At 39.4% G+C, this 24,553-nt stretch overlaps 1 protein-coding gene across 1 annotated transcript; it reads left to right on the forward strand.

Annotated features, from left to right (window-relative positions):
* Nucleotides 1–1,400: 1,400 nt before the first annotated feature.
* Nucleotides 1,401–19,359, forward strand: LOC149287878 (S-adenosylhomocysteine hydrolase-like protein 1). Its single transcript, XM_089492224.1, has 16 exons — nucleotides 1,401–1,490; nucleotides 3,956–4,064; nucleotides 4,608–4,751; nucleotides 4,882–4,982; nucleotides 7,329–7,431; nucleotides 7,884–7,981; nucleotides 8,059–8,165; nucleotides 10,919–11,035; nucleotides 11,165–11,228; nucleotides 11,419–11,507; nucleotides 15,208–15,278; nucleotides 15,807–15,901; nucleotides 16,202–16,300; nucleotides 18,273–18,341; nucleotides 18,969–19,047; nucleotides 19,235–19,359. Exons 1-16 carry the CDS (start codon nucleotides 1,401–1,403, stop codon nucleotides 19,357–19,359), a joined length of 1,560 nt encoding a protein of 519 aa, XP_089348350.1.
* The last annotated feature ends 5,194 nt before the right edge of the window (nucleotides 19,360–24,553 follow it).

Raw genomic sequence — 24,553 nt, forward strand, 5'->3', positions numbered from 1 at the left:
AGACAGAACAGGATGGGGTTTTGCCTTTTTTTTATTTTTTCTTTTCTTATTATGAGGAGGTATTCTAGTAGGTTTCATTTATGATCAGCATGTTGCTGGAAATTATCCTGCGCCGGTCAGCGTGTTACTGGAGAGAACCTCGGCGCAGCGACTCCACACGCCGACTCAATATCCCATAGGACAGCCTGCATCCTCCGTGTCGGTAAGTTCGCCACCCGCGTGGCTTAGTATGACTGGGAACAAGCTCCGTGCCCCAAGGAGCAGGGAGAAAGCTTGAGGGCTTCAGGGCAAGAGTCCAGATATCTTCCTCCTCCGTGGAGTCAATCGCATCAGGCATCCAACCTGTTAGGTTCGGGTTCGGCACCAACCGCCAGCGTCTCACGCGACACGTACGCGTGCTACGTCATCACGCATTCTGGACCCACACCATTCAATTGGCCACAAATGTGGCGGGAGCGGGCGGGATTGGCCACAAATGTGGCGGGAGCGGAACACCCACATTGCGGGAGCCGGTGGGATTTGTCAAAAAATTAACTGGAGCGGGCGGGAGCGGGATTAAAAAAGCAGTCCCACGCAGGGCTCTACCCCACTCTTTGGGGTTCCACCAGTGTGCCATCAGCCAAAGAAATTCATGCTGTAGACTAGCAGTGCTCTATATATTGTGATGCACTGGTAGTTGAGTTGGGGAAGATTTTACTACTAGGGCCAGCTCATATAATTATGTAATTAAAACAGACAAACTAATTAACAAGTTCCTAACAAATATTTGGCGGTTCAACCTCTTTCACTGGGGGTAATTTGCCATCTTTTTGGAGATTTGTACCAATGCACAAAAGTCTAGCTACTACCAATAGCTATGCTTGTCCCAGAAAAAAATATGTAGTTTTCCCTAGGTAAAATGTAGTGTATGTATATTTGTCAGCTAAACCCAACTGTAGCAAAACTACAAAAATTGGCCCTGTCTCCCAAGAGCCAAAATGTGCCCTGACCCCAGCACTCAAAGGATGGAAGCTCTCTAAAATTTCAGTTCTCGCCTCCCTCAAAATCGCTAACGTTTAAAAAAATATATTGATTTGTGTTGGTTACATGAAAAAAACTAAACAATTAAAATGCTAAACGTGCAATAATTCTCTCAGCTTTTGCGACCTGCCCTTCACTAACGTCATTGCTTTTCCAAAGCACTCACAGAACTTATCTGCCCTCTCGCGGTCACTTTTCCAGTGGACGTCACGTCACCGCGTTGCCCACACATTACGTTTAGATTCGATTGCCAGTCTCTAGGACGCAACGACGGACCTCGCCGCACTGACCTTTATTATTCTTCCCTGTACTGGTGTCTGATTTGGACATCCGCAATTTCAAGTCGGAATCGCACTCAAGGCCCGAGTTTTAAAGTAACCATGTCGGGTACAGATGCAGTTTCTGCCGACGAACCAGACCCTGATGAGAAATTCACATTTATGGCCACAGTAAGCAAGACACCTAAGAAGGTAATGACGTCACATGTGTTCGTTACACTCTGTCGTGACGTTACTCGTTTACAGTCCGTTTTCTTGTCCATAACTTTAGTTCAGTTATCGGTTTGCACATTTTGTTATCTGTATTATCTCATCCCTGTTAGGACCTCTGACTTCCTCATTTAGCGCAGACCTCTCATTAACACGCCCCCCCCCCGTACATTTGTCATGTTACTTCACCTTTTTCTGACGTGTATCTATAATAGCCAGCTGATATGTTAAAGGCATTTATCCTTAATATACGTGCTATTGTTATATAATGTACTCCAACCCCTGACACCTATTTAATCTCATTTTCTTATCCCGGCATCTGACACTTGCTCTGCTTTTATGGAACATGCATACTCGGAAGTCTGCTAGGTGTATGCTGTCCAGTGGTAAATATCTATGGCTATAGCTAAGATTATAATTTCTAATAAATTATAGGTACCAGAAGGAAGTCTTTAAAATGTAAATTAAAGCTTGAGGCCCCACTGGTCAGCACAGCAGATGTTAGGTTTGTTATGAAAATGGACTTGGATATTACATTATTTAGAATCTGCACATCTTATATTTACTATTTGTAAGATCTGCCTTATGTCTTCATGTTTGCACATCGGTCCATTAGTAAGTATGCGTATAAGAAATGCTGTTGGTCAACGTTTATTTATTTTATATATAATTCTTTAGAAACCAAATGAAAGTAGTGTAACTATTATGGACCCTTAAAATATTTTACAGTCCCATACTGTAAGTTGCCACCACTCCTACTTTCTAATTTTGATCAGACTTAGCCAAGTCATGTGCACACTTTGTGGGAATTATATAAAGCAGCTACTAGTTGTAAGCTGCTGTTGTGTAGAAACGATTAATCACTTAGGAATTTTAAGGCTTTTAAAACGATATATGTGGTTTTTATTGCCAGCTCCAGGGCATATATCATTGAAGACATCCTGGATATGGTGATCATTCCCTGTATTGTGTTGCATGGAATATACATAGATTGGATTGCAGCAAATAACTACTAACAGGGCCCTAACTACCTAATATTATTATTATTATTATCTTTTATTTATATAACGCCAACAGTTTACGCAGCACTTAATACAATACATTAATTCAAGCCATATGACAAGACAAGAATTGACAGACTAAGACAAACCGATACATTCGGTGGAGAGAGCCCTGCTCGCAAGCGTACAATCTAGAGGTGGACTGAGCAAAAAATAGATTTATTTAATATTTGGGAGTGTCATATGAATCAATGACTATATAGATTAAATCCAAGAACGTGGCAACTGTTTCTGATGGTAACTACCCTATTTCTACTTCAACACAGGAAGAGTCCTTTTGTGCAAACATGACTCTCATACATGAAAATAATCGCCAATCCCTCATTTCAAGTGGGAATAATGGGCCAGGTCAGCAGAGACACTGCAAAATTATCATAGACTTTTTGCAATTCATGTCACCAGTGGTGACCAAGTTTGTCCACCGCAAACCAGCATTTGGAGTGGAATAAGCAAACTTTTTTTTACTCGATAATGTGGTTTCTGGACTTGAGGGTATAACGTGTATGCAGTAATAATACAAGAGGTATTCTTTTTATATATTTAAATGTCTAATGTTATTGGAATAAGTATGGTTATTTAAATCCGTTACCTAGAACTTAGATCTCATCTGGGACCGATCTTTATAAATCCCAGTAGTTTGACTTATTGCATACATTCTTACATTCTTACTGCTATACATGACCTGAAACAACATGCATAGTCTGCATTATGGTATGTCTTGTTAGCAGGCATTAAGGATAAGTGTACGGTTATTGCACAACCTCATTTTGGCATTCAAAGTATTTCTCTAATGCCTAAGGAGCTGTACCGTCGCCCCTCCCCCCCATTTGTTCGCATCTCTGCTGGTGGTTTAACTCGAAAACCTCTTTAAGCTGATTTGGATATATTTAATATTTTTAGATTTTGCAAAGCATTGATGTAGTCCATGCAGGGTAGGAATTATGCACAGTTAAGCCGCAACCAAAGCCCCCCCAAGCTACCTTTTTCTATTGCTGAAGTTTTGGTAGTAGCATATTCTACTGGTCTCCACGGTACATGTAATCACTGACGATATATGTTTGTAGTAGGAGGAGGGGATATAGATAGAAATGATATCAGGATCTCTGACATAAAGTATATATGTGTGTTTTATGATTTATTGTAAACAAGTGATCAAATCAAAAATATATACACTGTTTGACCACTGAACTGTTCTAGACTTACACACTTGTCTTTTCCTGGTACACATGGATTTTTGAATGTTTTCAGGCCTAAAGTGGAAGTTAAACTGAGTGACACTCTTTAATCTATACCTTTTTTTTTTTTTGTAAAATTAAATCTAATTTTATGGCATTTTTCTTGCTGTTAGTAATTCTCACATACTTGTTTCTCTGGCTCATGAAGCAGATCCAATTTGCAGATGATATGCAGGAGTTTAGCAAGTTTCCCACCAAAACCGGGCGTAGGTCTCTATCACGCTCTATTTCACAATCATCAACTGACAGCTACAGCTCTGGTAAGTCGAGAATCAAGTTTTAGCTTGGCATTGGTGATGTAGAGGAAACTAAAGCATTAGGATGGTGGAAGTAGGAGTTATTTAGATAAAATGAACCATTCTCATTATAAATCACTACAATCTGGCACTAGTCACAACATGGAACATTTGAGGTTAATCACTTCTAGTATATATAAACAGTATATGCACTATAATTAAAATATTGATCAGGAAGATGTGGTATCGCCACTTTAAGATAAAATGTGCATATGAAGGCCTGCTGTACCCTCTTCATAATGTAATTGAATTTGCATGCATTAACGTTTTTTTAAAAAAATCTAAATCAAGTATAGACAAACTGTAGATGAATATTGTGTGAATCCTACGTCACCCTGAGGTTGGACATTCATCAAAATAATTGCAAATCAACAAAAACTAGCGAACCTAGTAGGCAACTAATTATCATTATCACTTACTACATTGCTGTCTGTATGTTGCTGTCTGTCGTACCCTTTTGTAGCTTTTTTATTTTATCTAGAGTGTGTGTATTTCTTTTATGTTTAGTGGCTTCTTATACAGACAGTTCGGATGATGAGATTTCTCCAAGAGACAAACAACAAACTACCTCTAAAGGCAGCACAGACTTCTGTGTCAAGAACATTAAGCAGGCTGAGTTTGGTCGAAGGGAGATTGAGATTGCAGAACAAGGTGATCAGGTTTTTTTGTTTTGTTTTTTTAATAGCAAGCCTCAATACTGTTTGTTATGGAGATTGATAGCCAGAAAATGCTCGGGTGTATGTATCCTGAGTAAGCCGTTTCTCCCTTGTGACATTTCCAGAAATGACAGCTCTGATTTCCCTGAGGAAGCGAGCACATGGGGAGAAACCTCTATCAGGAGCGAAGATAGTGGGTTGCACGCACATTACAGCACAGACCGGGGTTAGTGCACAAGATCCAAAGTTACTGATAAACTTTTCTGAATCTCTCCAGAGTGTGACTACTGAGAAATTAAATATACTGCCAGCTGAGAGCTGCACGTTGCAGTTAATTTCTGGTCTGCCTGTTTCGGTTTACCGGTTTCCTTTTTGAAGGTTAGAGGAGTTGGCATTTTGTTTTAAGAAATGATTTTAAACTACTGATACAAGATGAGTTTTTAGGTGAATTTATGGACCAAATCTGTAATTTAACAAAAACACTGGTGTTATGAATGTTTGTTGTAAGCGTGTGGTGTTTTTTAGTTTCCGTGAGTCAGTCCCTGTAATGTTAGAATAATCATACCTAATTCTTTGTACCAAGAAACATGTTCTTTTAAAACTGCTTTGAAATACAAACCATGAAAACCCTGCTTCTCCTCGTGTTCTGTAGCTTGCGTTTGTATGTTGACATAAGTTAGCATATAGGTAGTATATTCCTTGGTCCGGAGTTAAAATGAATCCACCTTAATTATATCAAGTAGATAGATTTATATAATAAATATTGCATGGGTAAACTGTCTTTTAAGATATTACCGTATTTGCTCGATTATAAGACGAGGTTTTTTTCAGAGCAAATGCTCTGAAAAATACCCCTCGTCTTCTAATCGGGGTCGTCTTCTAATCAGACCTCAAATAGAGTCTGATTAGGAGACTAAGATCCAGATCCCCCGCACCGCTGCAGGGGACCTGGATCCTCCTGTCTCACCCCCCCCCCCCATCATACACACACTTACCGGTGCTTCCTGCTGTATTGCCGGGGCAGCGGGTTGACGTCTACGCGATCCGCGTAGACAACGTCCGCTGCAGCCGGAAGGAGGTGTGGCTAGCAGCGGGGGTTGTCTGCGTCCGTCGCGCAAACCTTCCCCGACTGTCAGAGATCAGAGTTCCCCGCACCGGTGCGGGGAACTCTGATCTCTGACAGCCGGGGAAAGTATACGCGACGGACGGATACAAACCCCCGCTGCCAACTCCACCTCCTTCCGGCTGCAGCAGAAGGCGACGTCAACCCGCTGCCCCGGCTGGAAGCACCGGTAAGAGAGGGCTGAGAGGGGAGGGGAGGGGAGGGGAGAGTGTGTGTGTGTGTGTGTGTTAGTTAAATGGGGGTATAGGGTGTGTGTGTGTGTGTGTGTGTGTGTGTGTTAAATGGGGGCATAGGGCATTTCTGGAGTGGCGTTAAGGGGGCATTTAATAGAGCACTCTGCCTCCTGAAATGCCTTATACACCTATATGCCACTCTGCCCCATAATATGCATTTTAACCCCCTAAATGCCAGAGTGGCATATAGGGGTATAAGGCATTTCTGGAGGCAGAGTGCTCTATACAATGCCTTTTAACTCCCTTAATGCCACTCTGCCTCCTGAAATGCCTTATACCTCCCTATATGCCACTCTGCCCCATAATATGCATTTTAACCCCCTAAATGCCAGAATGGGATATAGGGGTATAAGGCATTTCTGGAGGCAGAGTGGCATATAGGGGTATAAGGCATTTCTGGAGGCAGAGTGGCACATAGGGGGTCAAAAGGCATACCATGGGGCACAGTGGCATATAGAGGGTTAAAAGGCATATCATGGGCCACAGTGCCATATTGGAGTGGCAAGCCTGGGGGCAGATGTGCGTAACTGGGGGACAGGTTGGAAAATACAAGAAATAAAAACAAAAAAAATATTTTTCTCAATCATAGCTTTTATTAAAAAAAATAGTTTACATGAATTAACATTTACTGGTAAAACTTTTTTCCTTTAGGGTCGTCTTATATTCAGGCTTTTTCTTTTTTTCCTAAGTTAATATTCAGATTTTGGGGGGTCCTCTTATAATCAGGGTCGTCTTATAATCGAGCAAATACGGTATGTATAAAAAAGGATAATAAACACACCATAATTATTACAGTTTTGGGAGTTTCATTTTAAAATCAAATGTATTTATGGCTGGAGTGGGTAACAGTAATATTGTTTCAAAGAGTTCTGCAGTTTTAGGGAGACCTATGCATAAGTGGACATTTACTACAGTGCATTTTACTTTGCATTACAATGTATTTATGCTGTCCAGGAGCACCTCGTCGGAGTTCTCTTGTGCTACATTTAGTAAACCTAGCGTGTTAAACTCATCACTTAATTCAACAAACGTTTTAGCTTTGACAATAGATGATATGGCATGATAGAAAAATTTTAATAATTGCATTCAGTATACATGCCTGTTATATGTATGGGCATGTTTGTTTGAGAAAGTGAAGTCCTTCTGTAGCTGATGAGTACTCTTACTCGTTTTACACGTTGTATTTGACTTTTTACTTATTTTCATATACTTACAGGTTCTGATTGAGACACTCTGTGCACTTGGTGCACAGTGCCGCTGGTGTGCTTGTAACATCTACTCAACGCAGAATGAGGTGGCTGCTGCATTGGCGGAGTCTGGTATCTGCTCTGATTCTCTGAATATGCTTTATACTTAAATATTCCTCTCTCCTTATAATGCCTACATAAGCGGCACACACACATTCATTTCAACTTAACTCCTGTGCATTATTTATTTCCACACGATACAGATACAGACATTCTACCACAAAGATCACCGAGCTTACTCAAATACTCGCAGTGCTCACAATCACACAACCCTCAGGCACTCATACCCATCCAGGCTTTGTTACCTCTTCCAGCAGTTGGATCCCCTCTTTTATAGCAGAGGAGCATCTACGCTCCATAGACTGCATGCCAGCAGAGGGCCTGCAGGGTACATGTTTGATACTGTTCTGTTTCCAGTAGATGCTTCTTTTATTTATTTTTTTGCCCTATTTCTCTTACCTACTTTACCATTAAATTAACTTTTTTTCAGATTCCTTGAGCAGAAATTCTATGTTTTCTTATAGGTGTTGCCGTCTTTTCCTGGAAAGGAGAGTCAGAAGATGATTTCTGGTGGTGTATAGACCGCTGTGTGAATGCCAGTGGTGGATGGCAGGCAAATATGGTAATTAGTAATTCGGAGTTCTCCAAAATCTTTATTAGTTCTTTGGTCATAAAAATAAATGTAATTTTGTATCTTAGATCCTAGATGATGGAGGGGACTTAACTCATTGGGTCTATAAGAAGTATCCAAATGTTTACAAAAACATCCGTGGAGTTGTAGAGGAAAGTGTGACTGGAGTCCACAGGTGAGAAGGTATTCCAACAGTACAGCCATGACACTAAGATAATAAAATAATGTAAACTTACCAGTGTCATGTACTCTATCCTATACTAACTTATAACTTACCAGCGTCTACGTTAATATCTGTTCTAAGTTAATTTTGGCTGTTCGGTATATGAAAATTTGCATCACTCTAAACCCCCACTTGACCTAATACTAACCGAGGACTTAATATTATTATCGATACTAGGGCAAAACTACAGGCAAATGATTGTGTTTAAGAAACGCAATGCATTATGAGATTTAGTCTCTCTGGATAGGAAGAGACTCATGGTTAAATGAAAATAGTTGTTGGGTTTAGGGCTGCAACTAACGATTATTTTCATAATCGATTAGTTGGCCGATTATTTTTTCGATTAATCGGATAAAAAAAATTAAAATTTTCATTTATTTTAAATTATTTAATAAAGTAACATAGGATGTTAAAAACAAACGGCAGAGTAAATTTTTTTTCTTGTTTTTATTTCCCCAACCTGCCCCCCAGTTATGCATATTTGAGCCCAGGCTTGCCACACTGCCCTCCCCGACATGCCACACTGCCCTCCCCACATATGCCTTATATACCCTATATGCCTTATACCCCCAGATATGTCACTCCGTCCTCCTCAGGTATGCCGTATACCCCCCTGATATGCCATAGTGCCCTCATAGGATTTGCAGACTTGTTCACAGACACAATACTTTTATAAATAAATACAGGATTAATCTTCACTGCCCCCAGGATTTAGATTCCCCTCAGTTTGCCCCCCTTTACCTCTAACTGCACCTTAAATTAAATTAACCCTCAGTCCTCAGCATTAAATTAATCCTGAAGAGAAGACCCCATTAACCAAAACTGCCCTAAATTAACCCTGAAGACCCCATCAACCACAACTGCCCCTAAATTAACCCATTAACTATAACTGCCCCTAAATTAACCCTAAACACCCCATCAATCACCACTGCCCCTAAATTAACCCTAAACACCCCATTAACTATAACTGCCCCTAAGTTAACCCTAAACACCCCATTAACTATAACTGCCCCTAAATTAACCCTAAACACCCCGTTAACAATAACTGCCCCTAAGTTAACCCTAAACACCCCATTAACTATAACTGCCCCTAAGTTAACCCTAAACACCCCATTAACAATAACTGCCCCTAAGTTAACCCTAAACACCCCATTAACTATAACTGCCCCTAAGTTAACCCTAAACACCCCATTAACTATAACTGCCCCTAAGTTAACCCTAAACACCCCATTAACTATAACTGCCCCTAAATTAACCCCCACCTCCCCTAACTTTCAGCAGCCCAAATATTAATTTTCTACTCACAGTTGGATGAGTGTCACAGCCATGGCGATGCTAAAGAAATGGGTGGAGCCAATTGTCCGTTTGGCTCCGCCCCGTTCTTCCTTCCTGTCCCTCCCTGTGGTCACTGCCGATGGGCCCCGCACCTTTCTTTCTCCAGCAGCGGTTGCAGGGAGGGACTGGAAAAAGGAAGTGGGCGGGCCAATCGGCAGTGACTGCAGGGAGGAACTGTAAGTAGCTGTAATAAAATGTATATATTCGGGCCAATTACAAACTTCAAATAATTGGAACACATATAAATGTATGTGCGTCAAAAATAGGCAGAGTCACTTAGATGCAAACAAAGGTGAAACATTTAATACAAACAAAAATAGACGAATATAAAAAGTAGGTAACAAAAATACGAAACAAGTCTTACAAAACCTTGGAGAGGAATTTAGTTCATGACATCTGTCCTATGCATTCCTGAGGATGGAGGGAGGGAGGGAGTGTTGGGACGTGAAGAGTCCGTGGATGGCAAGTACATCTTCTCTCGACCTCTCTTCCCATGCCTCTCCATGTCTTACAAAAGCCTAGCTTATATGTGCCTTGGATAGTGATGTCAGTCTATTGGTCTTCACCTAATTGGGTAAACATGCTCACTAAGATCTTTACACGTCGAAATCCTATTTTAGGTAGTCACTGTACGTATATTGTAATGCCCTTTTAGAGTTACAACTATACCATGCATTAGCAAGTTACTATCCTATCTATAGAACGCCTGTTCAGCAAATCCTTCATTCCATATCTTAAGGTCAAGGAAACCTTGAAGCCTATCATTGAAACATATTAATATATCTTAATAATCATTTATTTATGAACAATGATTACATATCTTTGACTATTGCCTATACCAATAATTATATATGGTCCATTTCATATTACTAGGGTTAAAAGAGATGTTAAATGTGTTAGAATCTTTTACAGTAGCAACTGCTGGTGTGACTCCTGTGAGACACTAACGGATTAAACCACGAGGGGTATTTTTCAGAGCATTTGCTCTGAAAAAACCCTCATTTTATAATCGCTAAAAATCGATTCAACTAATCGATTTTATCGATTAGTTGTTGCAGCCCTAGTTGGGTTTAGGAATGGATACACGTACACATGGTCTCACGCAAGTATGGGCTTCCTGGATGTAATGCTCTTTTTGGAACGTATTTGAGGTTTGTGGATTATATGCATTTTAGTATGAGAATCAGTCAGGTGGCTTATTGTTATTATCTTTTATTTATATTGCTTCATACAATACATATGTTCGAGGACAGACTAAGACAAACCAATACATTAGGTGAAGAGGGCCCTGTCCGCAAGCTAACAATCTTGAGAACTGTTAGGAACTACTCTTAATTTAGTAAATTTATTTTGTTTCTCTTGTGAATTAGACTTTATCAACTATCCAAGGCCGGCAAGCTGTGTGTTCCTGCCATGAATGTGAATGATTCTGTCACCAAACAGAAATTTGATAATCTGTACTGCTGTCGGGAATCCATATTAGATGGGTGAGATGGTGTGATAGCCCACCTTTTGGCATCTAAAACACTACACTGTGTGGGTTCTGGTAGATTACAAGCTTGTTAAGTAGGCAGTAACTATTAGAATGAGGCACAAATGTTTCATTTTTTACACAGGCTTAAGAGAAGCACAGATGTTATGTTTGGCGGCAAGCAGGTTGTGGTGTGCGGATATGGAGAAGTAAGAACCCTCTTTTCTTTTTTTAAATGTTAATTAATATATCTAGTAAAGATGGCTTAACCTTATAAGACCACTTGGCACAGTGCTTAGCGTTCTGAAAGTCTGTGTTTACACTGTGAAAATCAGTGATCTGACTCCTGAACACTTGTATCTAATGTTACCCTTTGACTGTATGGCTCTCCTTATTCAGGTTGGAAAGGGATGCTGTGCTGCTCTGAGGGCCCTGGGTGCTGTTGTCCATGTTACAGAGATTGATCCAATCTGTGCCCTTCAAGCTTGGTAATGTACTTGTATACAACTTTTTAAGAATATAAGCAGTTAGCAACCATAAAAAAATTTTTTTTTAGGTATGTACAAAAATACTTCCTAAAAATGTTGACTCTTCGTTACAAATGTGTCAATTGATTATGTAGTATTTTTATAGCTGTTAGTATAACTGTGTTTATTAAAACTACCTGTGTGTTTTTGCTTTGTATTCACTGTAGCTTATTCGAAGATCGTTTAAATGTATGGAGCTATTTTTACCTTTTAGACCAAATGATACAGAACTAGCACCCCACTTTTCCTGGCATTAAAAAAGCTTAGAAAGCAATCTTTGCTTAAACGGTGTTGCTGTAATGTGTCGATGTTGAGGCATTCAGCAACACAGAGATCATCATCAGGGGCCCCTCCCCCAGACGTCAGTCTGCCAAACACACTATATGGCAGTGGACATCTGATTTAAGAGCTTAGGAGGCTATGGGTTCAATGGTGTCGCTGAAATGCTTAGAAAGCAAGGCATTCAGCAACACTGAAAACCCACCCCAGGACGCGCTGTGACAGCTTCGTAGAGGAGTCACAAGCGTCAGATTTTGCCTCAGATGCCCACGTCCTTTAACCCCTTAAGGACCGGGCTCATTTTTCGTTTTGTACCCTGTGGGACCGAGGCTGTTTTGACACTTTTGTGGTGCTTGTGTTCCATCGTATCATCTTATTTACTATAAAAAAAAAATGGTGAAAAATTGAAAAAAAACAAATTTTATGACTTTTATTTGAAAAATCTTTTACACACCTAAAAAAGCAAGTAAAAAAACTAGCTAAATAGATTCTACTACTTGTCCTGAGTTTAGAAATACCCAATGTTTTTATGTTTTTTTGCTGTTTTTTGTAAGTTATAGGGCAATAAGTACAAGCAGCGTTTTATGATTTCCAAATCTTTTTTAACAAATCTGGTCAGTCTGCCTCCATCTCCTCTTTGGAATATCGCCGGTTAACTCAATTTAACCCATTCAAACCATATATTTTTGAAAACTAGACACCCCAGGGTATTCCAAATGCTGTTATTTTAACCCTTTCCATGCACCAATTATAGAACTAAACTTTGTAATAGTAATTTTTTTTATTTTTTTTTTTTCACACAAATTGTACTTTAGTTATAGATATACAGGTCCTGGTATATGTCACTGTCAAACAACACCCCAATGTGTGTTCAGGAACATCTGAGTACAGCGATACCCCACATGCATGGGTTTGTCAGATTGTTTGGCTGGTAAAAGGCTACTTTTGGGGCATGCGTAATCCAGGTGGTCATTTGGTCATTCTGCCTCCATCTCCTCTTTGGAATATCTTTGAAGCGGGTTAACTCCATTTAACCCATTCAAACCATATATTTTTGAAAACTAGACACCCCAGGGTATTCCAAATGCTGTTATTTTAACCCTTTCCATGCACCAATTATAGAACTACACTTTGTCAAACTTTGTAATAGTAATTTTTTTTATTTTTTTTTTCACACAAATTGTAAAGTGGAGCCAGAGTTCTCTAGAGGGTCTGGAGACCGTCTAGCGAACTCTTTCTTCTTTATTGTTTTTTTTTCCCGGGCCGCCGCCATCTTGCTGATGGCGAAGATCACCGGCAGCTGCGGCTGTGACCGCTCTCCGGAGCGGTCACAGCCCATCCAAAGGTAAGTGTTTGGTGTCGCTGGATGCCTCCTGATCGAGGCATTCCAGCGACACCATTTAAGTTTAGGAGGCGATCAACGCTTTTAAAACGGGCGTCCGCCGCCATACAATGTATGGCGGCTGTTGAAGCCCCGGGGAGGGGCCAGACATGGCCCCCGATGCCGATCTCGGCGTTACTGAATGCCTCGACATCGAGGCATTACAGTAACGCCGTTTAAGCGAAGAAAGTGATCGTTGATCACTTTCTAAGCTTATTTAATTTTTTGACGGTTCAGGACCGTCAAAGGTCATTTAGTGACCTTCTTGTCATGACGGTCCTGAACCGGCAAAGGTCGCGAAGGGGTTAAAGAAATAAACAAATTTCCAAGAGGGTCTCTCCAGAGCCCTTTTGAGAACTCTTCAACCATGCAAGTCAGTGAAGCCCACTGATAATTATGCAGTGATGATATCACCCAGTTTCAACAAAATGTAAAAAAAAAAAAAAAAGTTTATTTTTATGAGAGTGCTAAAATTAGCGCTGTATCTTTCCAAAAATCCCAACATGGAAAGAGGTAAAATACTTGCATTTCAAATACGCAGGGGGTTTCTACCAAAATGCTAGCATTTGATTGAAATAGTGAAACGCTATTTCTACTTATTGCCCTATAACTTGCAAAAAAACAAATAGTAGAATGTATTTAGCAGGTTTTTTCATTAGCTTTTGTAGATGAGTAAAAGATTTTTCAAATAAGTTTTTTACATTTTTTATCATATTTTATTATTTTTATAGGAAATTAGATAAAGCCCTTCTTGTCCTGAAAAAAAAAATACAATATGTAATTTGTGGGGGTACACTAAATGGGAGAGGAGAAAATTACAGCTTAACACGAGCACCGTAAAAGTGTTAAGTGGTCACGAAGGGTACTAAAAATAAAAAAACAGCCTGGTCCTTAAGGGGTTAAGGACTAATAATCTAAATCCAATGAAGACACATTCAGATGGCTGCTCCCATGATCTAAGCATCATTCATTATCTGTTTTCAGCGATCCATGTTAATTTAGTGTTCTGAACTGCATTTGGATCTGTTTTAATTGTTACATACTCATGAAAAGCCAGTGTGTAATGCCAGTTGAAGAGTACACTTGTCATTCTGAAGAGTGTGTACACTCAGGAATAGTTTCTCACCATTCAGAATGAAAATAAAAATGGCACTATAGTGTTCCATTTATCTTTACCAGAAATAATTCTTGGTTATACAAAGATCTTGCCACATTTCACCACTGCCTGATAATATATATTTCATTATTAATTTTTCATGTATGTATGTGTGTGTGTATGTATATATGTATGTGTGTGTGTGTGTGTATATATATATATATATATATATATATATATATATATATGTGTGTGTTAAAAGTCTTAAACACCTTTCTACCCCTCCCCGTACACTTAATAAATTGCTTTTGCTACTCACCAAATCCAAAATTATTTGTTCATAGAAATATCAAAATGTATTATGCAACATTGAGGTTGCTTGCAGTGTATTTTGTTGTCCTGTTATATTACACATTGTCCTGTGTGTTGCATGTTCATATGCCTGCTTCTCTTATGAAATTGTGGCTAATTATTTTATATATTCCTTCTATAAGTATGTTAATATGTAAATTAGGCTCTGTTTCTCACTGTGTGTGTCACACCTCTGTTAGTGAGGTAGATTAGATACTAGGAACCGTAGAGACTGTCTGACTTCAATAGGGTCTTTTCATTTTCCATACTGTTACAGAAGAAAGAAAAAAAAAAAATGATCAGGCACTTACAACATGGACATGGCAGGTCCTAGCTAATGTTACCCTTTTTCTGTAAAAAAAAATAATGTAACCTACTTTTAACTATTCCAAATATACAAACAGCAATATAAACATCTCCCCAGCATATTGTCTGATATTTCAATGCCTGACATAGTGGTTTGTCACATACAAGTATAGCTACAATATGCAGACATAATGCTAAGTGGACAGAGTCTAGCACGTTAACAAAGAAAGCCTCGCTTTATTTTTCAGCATGGAGGGTTTTCGTGTGGTGAAACTTAATGAAGTCGTACGGCAGATGGATGTGGTCATCACATGCACAGGTAATAAGGAAAACAAGTACTTTAATGGTACATGTCTCAAACACCCTATTTCACGAACAATGCATGTTAAAGTGCCCTGCGAAAACTTGATATACATTCTTCCAAAAATAAAAATAAAGCTCTTGCTTCCTCCTCAGTTATCCAACTATCATTGCCACTGATTGGATGCTTGAAATAGTCAATCAGTAGCAGGAAAGTGATGTTGAAATCAATGGCAGCACTTTCCACACAGTCACACTGGGGACTGAACAGACCCCTGCAGGCAGTGTTCACCTGAAATAGAGCTGAAGGTGAGTATGTCATGTGCAGGAAGAAAGATTTGTTTGGGCTGCACACATGCTCTGCAAGACATTTAGCTGGAGAGTGTGAAAAGGGGACCAAACCAACCACACCAATTTAAAGGGACCACGCAGCTATTACATGCAAATGATTGCTGAAGTGTCCCTTTAGTATGTCTCTCAGGCACAGTAAACTGTCCCTTTTTAAGTTGTAATAGTCCTTTGCAGGTGTGAAACTTTGTTTTTGCAGGTAATAAAAATGTGGTGACACGTGAGCATCTGGACCGCATGAAAAATGGGTGTATTGTGTGTAACATGGGGCACTCAAACACAGAGATTGATGTGGTGAGCTGTAAATGTTAATTCTTTTTAGACTTGGACTTTTATAAAACATACATAGGTCCCTAGAATATTTCTGATATTTACTATTTTTATTTTAATCTACCTTTTTGTGCTATTGTTTTGCTTTCCAAACGTATTGTGAAGGTGTTTTAATTCAGTTCCTCAAACTTCTCACTATGTTCAGCAGAGACTATAAAAGCTTAAAATGTTATTTAAATATTTGTTACACAACAGAGATTTTTTTCTGGTGATATAATTATTCCATATTGTACATTGACTTTAACTTTTGTTTTTTTTATATAGACTAGCTTGCGCACCCCAGAGCTCACCTGGGAACGTATCAGATCTCAAGTGGACCATGTAATCTGGCCAGATGGTAAAAGAGTTGTCTTGCTGGCTGAGGTAAAGTCTTAATTGAAGTGGTACAGTTGAACAAGATCTTCTCATAAATTCTGTTTTAAAAATTCTGCTTAAGTATTCCACAGACCTCTCAAACCTCTGTCACCTTTTCCCATGGGTCGTGGCTTAATTCCTTGTCCATTGTATATCACAGAATATCACTGGTTAAGTTGTCAGCTTTGTCATTGATTTAGACAAGTAGTCACCAGTGTGGATTTCCATTAGCATTGGCATATGATCATGGGTTTTTCATATCACATGTTTTTTTAAATCACATGTTAGCATTATTTCGTCAGCCAGACTAATCTCTAGATGAACTATTAAGAAGTGAACAATTGAATGCCCATCCTGACCAACTGGGGGTCCCCCCATCCATACATGCAGCCCAGCAACAGACCCCCCCCCCCCCCCCGGAAACATTGTAGGGTTTATTCACGAAGCAAATAATTTGTGAGAATTTCAAGGGATGTGCAAGAGAATTGCCAAAGCAGAGTTGGAGTAACGACAGTAACGGTCCAGAATTTTCATTTTGGTGCTTCCCTAGACCCTTATGAAAGATGCAATGCGTACACACCTGATTGGCACAAATGATGCCAGTTACTTAACTTTTTCATTTGCAATTGGTGCTAAGGTGCAAATCTGATTTGGCAGTTGTGATTGCTCTCCCAGTTCAATAAAGTAGGAGGAGATCTTTTGTTTTTGTGTTGATGTTTTTTACATTTATTTTGTTGCATTTGAGGGAACGGGGTGGGGGGTTACCTGTTCTCATGTATAATTGAAATGTTCTTAACATATACCAACAATGTTGTTCCATTGGCAAAAAAAAGTTTTAAAAAGAAAATTTAGTTTATATACTGATGATAGTATTGATAGTTTACAATTTGTAAAACTACTCCACCACATTTTCATTTTTTCCTTTTTTTTTTCTTTCTTTTTTCCATAGCTTCAAAATTTCTGGAAATTTTACTTCTCTATTGTTGCCCACTATCATTTTTACAAAAAATAAAACTACTCATTCTCTCTATTATGTAAATTTAACCACCACCTCACCATTACATCTACCTGCCTGTCATGTGCTTTTCTATTAGGTCCCTGTATTGTAATCTGATTTCTTTATAACTTGCTTGCATTATTTTATACACTAACATATACATGTACACTCATTCAAATACACAATCACACACACATACTCGCACTTTACATATACATACATTCATACTCAAAAGTAACACATCTTTGATCCAGTTCACATGGTGGAAATGTACATCTATCTTTTACACACTAACCAACTTACACATACACACACCTAACTTTTTTGGCTCAGGAATGTGCTCATCCACAGACTAGTGAAGGCTCTGCTGCTCCTTCTCTGTCCTCGCATGTTGCTGATGTCGTATCCTGATACTGTGACTTGGAGTGCTGGGACTGAGGGAGTTCTTCCCTAGGGGCCACGTAGCAGTCCAGCGGTGTGCCTGACCTGGGGGAAAGGGGTTGTCCTCCCCATCACACAATGCAAGGGTATCCCCTATGGCAGTGGGGCCAGTGAAGGGAGATCTTATGATCACTCTTTAAAATTGCATTCATAAAAAACATAAACCCAAAAACATAAACATTTTATGAATTTGTCAAGCTTTGCTTTATCAGACACATTCATTAATAGCATATCCTGAGAGAGTGACACTGTATGTATTATCACATGAGATGTTGGTGCTGGCCAGTATGAGTTTGCTACACTACCTTGTGGAAAAGATTGGAGACCTAGACAGGAATTTTTTGCTTCATCTGTTTGTTTTTGTATTTTAGGAATACAAGAATTCAAACGTACTTATGGCTACAGAAGTGTTCACACTTGCTAGATATTACTCAAAAGGCAATACTTTTCTTTTGGGGTGTATCTTGTGTGTGAACCAGGGCTGTTCATAAAGTGGACATGTGTGTGAAACAGATATATTGATACATCTCTCCTACCTCACAGGGTCGACTCCTCAACTTGAGCTGCTCAACCATTCCTACCTTTGTTCTCTCCATTACAGCAACCACGGAGGTGAGTTTTAACATATACAAACAAGAGAACTGTGAAACACAAACGTCTTCCTTTCAACAAACATTGGCATATACACGTGTGTGTTCTGCTATATGGGAAAGCTACCACATCACTTTACTTATTTCTGTCCCTAAAGCTCCCTTTCTATAATATCCTCGCTCACATTCAATTGAGGATACAAATAATTTATTTTATATATTTTATACCGTATTGTCCTGATTTATAGGCCATTTTCCCCCTTAATTTAAAATCTTTAAATCAGGGGTGCTACTTATTATACCACAGGTATATCAATCAATGGAATTTGGGGTCGGCCTACCTTCTCCGGCGGCTGCTTCCATGTTTGTCTCCTTTCCTACGATTCCGCTGCTTATCTTCTTGTTCTTCTGTCTTTGTCTGCTTCTCCCCTTGTGTCTTCCGTATTCTTCTCTGTGAACCGGCCCTTCTGTGTGCTTACATAATAGGAGAGAAGCTGTCCTCCTGACTCTGCTCTTTTGTGGAAATACACGATAGGGCAGAATAATGCAGACAGATTTGTGGAGAAAGAGAAGCCTTTACTATATGGTTGTCATATACTATGTGTAAAGAGATAGTTGCAGAAACATTTATGTTGACTGTCTTTAACAGGCACTGGCTCTAATTGAGCTTTATAATGCTCCTGAGGGGAGATACAAACAGGATGTGTATCTGTTGCCCAAAAAGATGGGTAAGTCATAATATGTACCTTTTGTAATGATAGCGCAAGTATATCTATCTACAGAATTTGGCCCTACATATATCAATTTGTGTTCATCGTAGACCCTTTCATGTTTTAGTTTACCTTTAGTTCACAATAATTTAAATTTTTTTTTCATTCTACTGGCTTAGTAAACTTATGTACGTATTACCCTCAGATGAGTATGTTGCCAGCCTGCACCTGCCTTCCTTTGATGCACACTTAACGGAGCTAAGCGATGATCAAGCTAAGTACTTGGGTCTCAATAAAAATGGACCTTTTAAACCCAATTACTACAGGTAACTTAGACACACTAGTAAAACAATTCTAACAAAATACTATCTACATTTACATACTACATTCTGCTGGTTTTTGTCAGATAAACATTTTTTTTTCTTCTTCTTCTTCTAGATACTGATGCTTTAATCCAGAAACTCATACTGTGATTTCTCAAGATGGCTTTAGATACAAAAGTCTTGCCATTTTATGTTTGTTTTTAAATTGATGTTTTTAATTGTTTCTGTTTGCATGCTTTCTTCTTCTCATTTTAAAAGGAAGTTCATTTACTTCACACTTTGACAGAACTCCAAGTTTCTAACATGTACGATTCCCACAAATAGTCTAAACCTTTACTGGCATATGAAAAGATTTGCGGAGGCCTGTATTTTTTTTTGTTTTGGTTTTATCTGCCTTATATCACATTGGTACTTCCTGTTTTTCATTCCCTTTTTATTAGCTTAATATTTAATATCTCTGCATACAGTGTGGACCAATATTGGGAAGAGTATTATTCAGTTTCAATTGGCTATTTTAAGGGCAATAGAAGCTCCATGGCCAAATCAATTATTTCCTAACTATTGGCACTCTCCGTACATGATATCTATATATGTATTAAAAATAATTTGCTCTGTAGACTGTAGAATTTCACATGGCACGGTGTGAATCCAGCAGAATACTAAGCTCAATGTGTTGGTGTATAAAGTATTCTTGTTTTGTTTAATCTAAATCAGAGTTATTCTTCTCTAATTATAAATGATTTAATGAAGTAACTTCATATCATACAGTAGTTACAAAATATCTCTTTCCTGCTAGGCCATAAAGACGTTATTCTGTTTCCGGCCTAATACCAGTTTGGTTGCATATATGATTAATCTGCAGCCCTAGGATTGACTTGATGGTGCTCAGACAGACCCATGTCATGCATGTGATAGCTGCCTTCTTGTAAAATATGAAGGTCTTAGATTTTAGGGAATCAAATCCATTTTAGTAGCATCAAAATCAAGAAGTAATTCTCTGCTATTCTGTGTAAATGCTGCATGAAAATGAGCAAAGGGCTGAAATCAAACTGAAGCCATGTAGCTGTGGGATTCCTGTAGCCATTCACTGATTATTTTAATTGCACGTTGTAAGAGATTTATTTTATATATACCGTATTTGCTCGATTATAAGACGACCCTGATTATAAGACGACCCCCCAAAATCTGAATATTAACTTAGGAAAAAAAGAAAAAGCCTGAATATAAGACGACCCTAAAGGAAAAAAGTTTTACCAGTAAATGTTAATTCATGTAAACTATTTTTTTTAATAAAAGCTATGATTGAGAAAAATATTTTTTTTGTTTTTATTTCTTGTATTTTCCAACCTGTCCCCCAGTTACGCACATCTGCCCCCAGGCTTGCCACTCCAATATGGCACTGTGGCCCATGATATGCCTTTTAACCCTCTATATGCCACTGTGCCCCATGGTATGCCTTTTGACCCCCTATGTGCCACTCTGCCTCCAGAAATGCCTTATACCCCTATATGCCACTCTGCCTCCAGAAATGCCTTATACCCCTATATCCCATTCTGGCATTTAGGGGGTTAAAATGCATATTATGGGGCAGAGTGGCATATAGGGAGGTATAAGGCATTTCAGGAGGCAGAGTGGCATTAAGGGAGTTAAAAGGCATTGTATAGAGCACTCTGCCTCCAGAAATGCCTTATACCCCTATATGCCACTCTGGCATTTAGGGGGTTAAAATGCATATTATGGGGCAGAGTGGCATATAGGTGTATAAGGCATTTCAGGAGGCAGAGTGCTCTATTAAATGCCCCCTTAACGCCACTCCAGAAATGCCCTATGCCCCCATTTAACACACACACACACACACACACACACCCTATAACCCCATTTAACTAACACACACACACACACACACACTCTCCCCTCCCCTCCCCTCTCAGCCCTCTCTTACCGGTGCTTCCAGCCGGGGCAGCGGGTTGACGTCGCCTTCTGCTGCAGCCGGAAGGAGGTGGAGTTGGCAGCGGGGGTTTGTCTGCGTCCGTCGCGTATACTTTCCCCGGCTGTCAGAGATCAGAGTTCCCCGCACCGGTGCGGGGAACTCTGATCTCTGACAGTCGGGGAAGGTTTGCGCGACGGACGCAGACAACCCCCGCTGCTAGCCACACCTCCTTCCGGCTGCAGCGGACGTTGTCTACGCGGATCGCGTAGACGTCAACCCGCTGCCCCGGCAATACAGCAGGAAGCACCGGTAAGTGTGTGTATGATGGGGGGGGGTGAGACAGGAGGATCCAGGTCCCCTGCAGCGGTGCGGGGGATCTGGATCTTAGTCTCCTAATCAGACTCTATTTGAGGTCTGATTAGAAGACGACCCCGATTAGAAGACGAGGGGTATTTTTCAGAGCATTTGCTCTGAAAAAAACCTCGTCTTATAATCGAGCAAATACGGTACATTTTATATATATATGAATGATTTTTATTGAATGCAATATTACGTTGATCCTTGCAAAAAAGCAATACATAAATAAAGCCAAGTTAAGATTAAAGTCTTGCCTGACTCATTTTATTACGTTTTAGGTTGTTTGATAATTTTTCAGTGGATGTTTATGAGAGGGGAAAAAATAAACCAATTAAACAATGAACTTCCACCATAGTGTTTTTTGTTTTATAGCTTCACTTAATTTCTTAAAAGTACTGTCTTTTTTTACAGGTTTTCACATAATACACTAATTTCCTTTTTTATGTACCGTACCCAAATTATATTTTTCAGGGCTTCCTTTAATTACCATAGATATTTACTATTTCTTGATTTATAAAGGACCATCATACTCCACTGTTCTGTGCGATAGGACATACATGCAACCCATTATTTGGTATGCATACAATTCTAAAAAAAAAAAACTGGTGAAAAAATTGTGATTCGTAAAGACTTGTGCCGATTATGGTAGTGGCAGTTCTTCAAGATAGCCTTTAACCGTTTCAGAGGCGCTGGTCTAACAATGGGGAGCTTGGGTGGTTCTACCCACTAATTTATCAAGGGCCATTGTCCAAATGGTTGCTGCTCAAATAGCAGTGCTCTAGTTTAGGTCATCAGTCACATCCCTAAATGGCTTCAGAACCACCACTACCTGCACCATTAATGCCCATTCGTCACTGCCAAATAGGTGGGACATTCCAATGCTCTGCTCAAAGGACATGGAGTGAAGAGCATGCTGCTCTTTTAGGGTCCACACCATCATGTCAAGTTCCAGTGAGTAACTAAATTAGTCCTAAATTAGACGGCGGTGGGAAGAACTGCCTTCTCCTGCTCGCCCCTCAGTTGCTGGCTTGCCTTTATGCTGTGGTGAAAATGCCCCGCAATCAAACGTTTCAATGAATTTCAAAAGCCTACAGTGCCTGCCAGTTGGAATAGCTGCTTTCACCATGTTTGCTGCCAAATCAGTCACCACCGTTTCTACTGCTGTGCCTGCCTGTGGTCCAGTCCACTGCACCAGCATATTCCTAAGAGCTGCAAAAAGTCTGCTGATGTGTGCTGCTCATCCATAACCTCCACATGGAGTAGGAAGGATCTATCACCCTGCTGCCATTCCGCCCCAGTTCCACTCCTCCTGTTACCCTGCGTACCTACACCAGTTTCAGTGGTACATGCCTCCAAAATTAGAGGAAAAAAATTACAGGTAAACGGCAACACTGAAAAATTTTAAAAGAGCCTTTGTCCCAAAGTGTACTAAGAGTAAGAAAGAGTCTTGTTTGTTAAGAGGTAAACATTGCGACACTAAATATTTTTGAAAACTAGACAACCCAGGATATTTGGATAGGCGTATTGCCATGTTTTATGCAGCTGTTTCCACACCATCTACATATGCAGCACTGTTTATTTGGCATATCATATTTGTGTTCAAGCAACATCCTTTTATGAGAGAAAACTCACACATACATAGGTTTGCCACGTTTAGGGGATTAGTCTGTAGTGCTGTATGAATTCAGAACCATATGGAAGACCCCCAAAATAAACTGTGTTAAAGGCAGACATGCCAAAGTGGTTTACCAATGGCATTGGGAGGATTTTTTATATTTATTGTTGCCATCAGTAGACACGAAAGGTACTACCCCAAATTACATTTTCATCCATTTCTCTATATTACGGAAGGCAAAATGTATATGTTCCAAGAGAGAATCGAGTCCTTGATCCTTTCATTGGACCGACATGGGAAAATAGGTATCCAAGAGGTAAAAAAAATCCTTGGCAGATATTAAGTCAAATTACCATGTCAAGTTTGCATGTGTCTATTTGGCCACACAATCCCACTTACAACTGTGCAGGGAACACCAAATCAAAAGATAGCAAAACCTATATAGAAAACATACAAGGGTGATAAATCATAAATAATAAGAAGCTATCCCTCATAACAGTGAAAATGCATAAAATATACTTTTGACAGCACACCAACATAAGTAAAATATAGGTTAGTAGTACAATATCCCAGTGTGTAAAAGTAATACAAAATACATGCAAGTACGATTGTTTGTAAAACATGACAAAACCCCAGGGGCAAAGTTAAAGTCCCAGTCAGCCAGTGAACTGCTCTGTCTGCCCTTTAGCACAAGGATGTCCGAGGTTTTCATACTAAAAAATATGCATAATATATTGCTGAGTTATATTTTATTTCACTAAATCGCCCATAATCTTCAACTACGAAACACCGAACTCTCTCTCCTTCCACAACGGTGAAGTTATTATAGGGTTTGTCTTCTGCTTCATATAAAGAACCTCCATTTTAAGATCTTTCTCAGGGTTACTGTCAAAATGGAATTTTACGGCTGCACTCCAATATAAAATACAGGCCTAAAGCAGAATAGCGACTGTTAACAAAATGTTTAAAAAACATTTTCCTCAGGCCAAGAGGCTACTAAACTAATGATCCGTATCAACTATTTTACCTTAAAGAGGGACATTACTATGTTATTCTATGAAATATATTCGTTTAACACCAGGGTTACTTACATCCTATTATTTTCATTCACTTAAACTACCAGTAACCCCAAACTTAACCAAATAAACATCAAAAACAGTGTGTGCGTTAACCTTTTGAGGAACTGGCATTGTTCCAATAGGGACGTACTAAACAGCATATTGGGATGATGGGATGATGGGATGATTGGGTGCAATGCTCAACACTATCAATAGGTGTCAGTACACATTTTACACTCAT

Source organism: Sceloporus occidentalis, unplaced genomic scaffold (assembly GCF_023333645.1).
Source record: "Sceloporus occidentalis isolate IW3139 unplaced genomic scaffold, rSceOcc1.0.p SCAF_55, whole genome shotgun sequence".
NCBI classification, from domain to species: domain Eukaryota; kingdom Metazoa; phylum Chordata; class Lepidosauria; order Squamata; family Phrynosomatidae; genus Sceloporus; species Sceloporus occidentalis.